We start from the raw sequence: 4,740 nt of genomic DNA on the forward strand, positions 1-4,740 counted from the left end.
CTCAGCACCTTCAAGATTTAGTCCTGATGTAAAACCAAAAAGCAATTTCCTAATACTAAACAAAACATTTTCATTTGATTCTAATGTAGTCAGAAATAATACAATTTCAAATACATTCATTATTGACTAAATTAATGATTCTAAAACTAGATAATACAATTTTCAGTCAGAGCATTCTATCAATACTAAGAGAAATCTTACAAATTAGATGTTAGTGGTTCAAAAACATTTTATGTTATATTCAGTTTTTTGCACCATGTCAGATGTTAGTTTTGGAAGACTTCTCATCCTGGTTACGTGAACCTACCAAAGTTCCCTTTCTCACAGTAATTCAAGTGATACTGTCCTCCACCTTCCTGCATATGTTAATTTAAGGCCTCCTGTCTGTAATGATAAGACTCCAGGGGTTCGGGGAGAAGCTCTACTACAGATCTCTCTGTTTTATTACTTAGCCAGCAGTAGTTTAAGTTTCAAATCACTAACAGAAACCTGTTCAAAAAGTTTAAACTATATTAAACACTAAAAATAGTCATTTTTCCTCAACAAAACTCTTAATATTTGAGATCTTAGAAACTTTTTAACCAGAATGTGTTTCTCACATAGGCTGCTCAGACGAAAAACACTCATCAGTTAGCAACCACAACCGTGACGATCAGTGTCCAAGTGAAGAGCCTTCATGCTCCAGAGTTTCAGAAGACTCAATATGAAGCTCTGATCACTTCAGTGGGCTCTATGGCAATGGACCTGACCAACAAGGATCAGCCTTTACAGATCATAGCTACAGATGAGGACTACATTGGCGCTGGGGTAAATCATTTTAACACTCCTTGTGGCTGAGGTGGATAACATGTGAACTGACAATGAGAAATTATAATGGAGAGAAAACATTATGATTCGGGCATCAACGGATATGTGTTACTATTTCATTTTTAATTCTTGCTTTTAGAAATTTGAAGTTTTTCTTTATTGCTTTGGAAACACTTGAAACCCTTGTAAAGGCCTCGTAAACATAAAAWTTTTTTCTAAACTTTTTTATTCATAATAGCTCTTCATAAATATGGAATCATTTCCAGCAGGCCTTAACGGGGCGCTGTAATCAGCCRCAGAGATTCACCAGTCATGCAGGACGCACAGAAAACTGTCAAAGTGAAGCTATGACATCACTGTTTTCACAAAACTTTCTACACAAAAACACATTTGAAGATTTTCTTCAACTCTGGGATGCCTTTCTGAAAAGATGACAGCTCCTGAAACACTGCAGGACCTAATGTCTATAAGCATTCAGCATATTCCCAAAACAGGGTTTAGTTCAAATTCCTCATCTTKTTTTCATCTCCTAATTTCTCAGACATGACCATAAAGGCAATAAATGTTTTGACATATCTTTGCAATCTCTTCAAACAGGGAATAAACCCCCACATCACCTACTCAATCGAAGGTAGCAGTGATTTTGCTATTATTGGTRGCTACCTGTTCTTGACCAAAGATCTGTCAAAGAGCTCAGTATCACTCCAGGTAATTTTAAGGGAAGTTGGATGCTAACCAGGCTGACTGGGATCTCTTTGTATTGGATGCTCAACTCCAATTATGCGTTCCAGGTTGTGGCAACAGACACTTCTAATGATGAAACAGCTACAGCAGCGCTCCGAGTTGAACTGACATCAGGTAGGTCTAAACACCAGTAAATAAAACCTTTCACGGTAACACTTTATTTGAAGGGGTGTGCATGAGACTGACATGACACTGTCATAAACATGACATAACACCTGTCATGAACATAAATAAGTCTTTATGAATGTTTATGACAGTTGTCATAAAGTGTCATTCGGTGAATAATGACACTTCTAATGCAAAGTTGCTCCAAAAGTTGCATTGAAAGTCCATTAAAAATGCCAACTTTGCATTAAATTATCATAATTTACAAAATCATGCAAAGTTGGCACTTTTAATGGACTTTTAATGCAACTTTGCATTAAGTATCATTATTTACCGAATGACACTTCATGACAACTGTCATAAACATTCATAAAGACTTCTTTATGTTCATGACAGATGTTATGTCATGTTTATGACAGTGTTGTGTCAGTCTCATGCACACCCCTTCAAATAAAGTGTTACCCATTTCACTTAGGCTTTTGATTGGCTCATTGTGAATATTCCCAACAATTCTTGCTACAACAGTATTTCTTTTATTTTAAAGAAACAAAGTAAATGTTTGACATTTGTGTTTGGTCACATTCACAATGTATGTTCTGTGGTTGGTCTGCCCTCATAACAATCTGTCCTTGCTTATAAACAAGGAGCCAAATTCAGGAGAGTATGTGACTGCATTTGTTTAAGGTTTTTCTTACAATTTTATTTGACTTGCACTGCTGTCAATGACTTTTGTAAGGTTCATTTGTTCTTTTAAAAAAAATCTGAAATCAACATTTTTCTTGGAACATATCAAAAGTACTTTACATCCAYGGTGAAGCATTTGAAATAAATATGCTTCAAAGTGAGGCTGCACAGTGGTGCAGTTGGTATAGCTGCTGCCTTGCAACAAGAAGGTTCTGGGTTCAATTCAGGCTTGGGATCTTTCTGCATGGAGTTTGCATGTTCTCTCTGTGCATGTGTGGGTTCTCTCCGGGTACTCCCACAGTCCAAAAACATGACTGTCAGGTTAATTGGTTTCTCTAAATTCTCCCTAGGTGTGTGTGTGGTTGTTTGTCCTGTTTCCCGACCCTACTAGGGATAAGGGTGTACAGCAGGGGTCCCCAAACTTTCTCCTGTGAGGGCCACATAACTTCTCCCTTCTCTGGTGGGGGGCCGGAGTCAGTTTCCAACAGAAAAAGTGTGACAATTACAGGAGTACCTAAATGTAAAAATTTATTGTTTTCCAGAAACCACAATCAAATAACATTCTCTGGGTTCTTCACAGAACAAGTCAGGAAATAAATAACACTATTAAAGAAATAAATAAATAATAACCAAATAACCCTCTCTGGGTTCTTCACAGAAAATATCCAGGAAGGATTATAGTCCGTATTTTTCGAACTATGAGCCGCACTGGACTATAAGCCACAACCCCAAAGTTTTTGTTTTTTTTAAAAACCAGTAAACATACACATATAAGCCACATATATCTCTGCCGCTCCAGGTTTTCCACAACGATGCAGCAGCAGCAGAGGGGGGGCAGACACCCAGAATTTGAGTAATAACAGGTCAATTGAATTTTCAACCATTTATTACGGTTGAAAAAGAAAAAGTTGCCAAGATTAGATTTAACTGAACTGATTACGATAGCTTCCGAACGGTAACTGTACAGTAAAAATCTTCTTTTTCCCCTCAATGTTATTTAACTGATCAACAACATTCTCAAATTTCAATTCCCTATTAAAATCTAATTCCGTTTTAATGGGCACTTTCTTCTTTTATTTCCAATTTTAACTTCCAATGATTAACTTCCTGCTAAAAAGCACACTGGTGGTTGAAGAAAAATCCACATATAAGCGGCTTATAGTCCGGAAAATACAGTATATGRAAAAAAAATCTGAATGCTCTCTGGTATTGTTGAGGGGGCCGGACTAAATGTGGAAACAGGCAGGAAACGGCCCGCAGGCCGTAGTTTGGGGACCACTGGTGTACAGAAAATGGATGGATGCTTCAAAGTGTGTTCTCCTCTCAGGTCTCTCTACCACCACTTTGCCTCAGAGCACTACAGACTCTATGACCACAACAGCCATAGAGAAATCCACTTCTGACAGCGAGACAACCAAAGAGATCATGCCCACCAGTGACTCCACTCTGTCAACTGACACCATCTTCACCATGAGGCCCACAGGAGTCTCAACTGCAAGCACATCTCAACATTGTAACAATTGTCTCAACAGCAGGAATTAAACAAAAAAACAAGGAATTTTATAGAAACATGGAAGGATGACAAATGATCCTTTCAGGGTGCTGTTGTCCCAACATAAATGAAACTGGGTCCCATTTCTTGTTCAGACCAATGTCCTTCATCTTGGACAAACAACAGTCTTGTTGACATTAAAGCAAACCAATCACACTACAGTTTTTTAGTCATAGTTGGATAGTCCAGGCCAATGTAAAGACAGAGTTATGAGTCATTTTGTTGCTAATCCATTTCTTCTGTCCATTTTAAACACAAGTAATCACAATTAAAACATGACTCACATCACACTGATCACAAATACATTTACTTTCAAACAATCCTTAAGAACATTTTTGTAATGTTTTCTTTTGTTGCAGTGGGACCATCTGGTGAGTTTGGAATTGTGGACATGGCTGCATTGGGGGCAACCTTGGGTGTTCTTTTGTTTCTCTGTGTGCTGGTCATCGGGTTGCTTGTTTATCGCACGAGGAAGGGAAATGCAGCCTGGAAGAAGATCCAAGAGGCCAGCATGTTTCGGAGCTCTGTAAGTAAAAGCAAAGCATAACCCCCCCCAAAGAGTATCAGGGAAAGAGCACTGCTAAAGCAAGGAACCAACAAGAGATCTTTGTTGAGCTTTCTTTGAGGCACATTGGGTTTTGGTATCAACTTTATTTTGGTTTGTCTTCAGAAGAGTGACAGGTGAAGCTAATGATTGCTGGATGTTGCTTCCTGATAAAGGAGAGTTTTCCCCTTCTGCTGTCCAGAATATTGAGCACAACTGAAAAGAAGCTGCACTCATCAACTGCACTTCATCTAAAACACACACACACACATATATATACACTACACACATATATATATATATA

At 38.1% G+C, this 4,740-nt stretch overlaps 1 protein-coding gene across 1 annotated transcript in view; it reads left to right on the plus strand.

The window, feature by feature from the left end:
* The window catches only part of cdhr5b (cadherin-related family member 5b), a 26,573-nt gene that overhangs the window by 17,004 nt on the left and 4,829 nt on the right, over nucleotides 1-4,740 (plus strand). The window contains exons 10-14 of the mRNA XM_008410679.2: nucleotides 604-807; nucleotides 1,405-1,515; nucleotides 1,599-1,665; nucleotides 3,668-3,853; nucleotides 4,252-4,418. Of these exons, the coding sequence (XP_008408901.1) occupies nucleotides 604-807; nucleotides 1,405-1,515; nucleotides 1,599-1,665; nucleotides 3,668-3,853; nucleotides 4,252-4,418 (735 nt within the window). The remainder of the gene's footprint in view (nucleotides 1-603; nucleotides 808-1,404; nucleotides 1,516-1,598; nucleotides 1,666-3,667; nucleotides 3,854-4,251; nucleotides 4,419-4,740) is intronic.

Source organism: Poecilia reticulata, linkage group LG6, assembly GCF_000633615.1.
Source record: "Poecilia reticulata strain Guanapo linkage group LG6, Guppy_female_1.0+MT, whole genome shotgun sequence".
Lineage (NCBI taxonomy): Eukaryota > Metazoa > Chordata > Actinopteri > Cyprinodontiformes > Poeciliidae > Poecilia > Poecilia reticulata.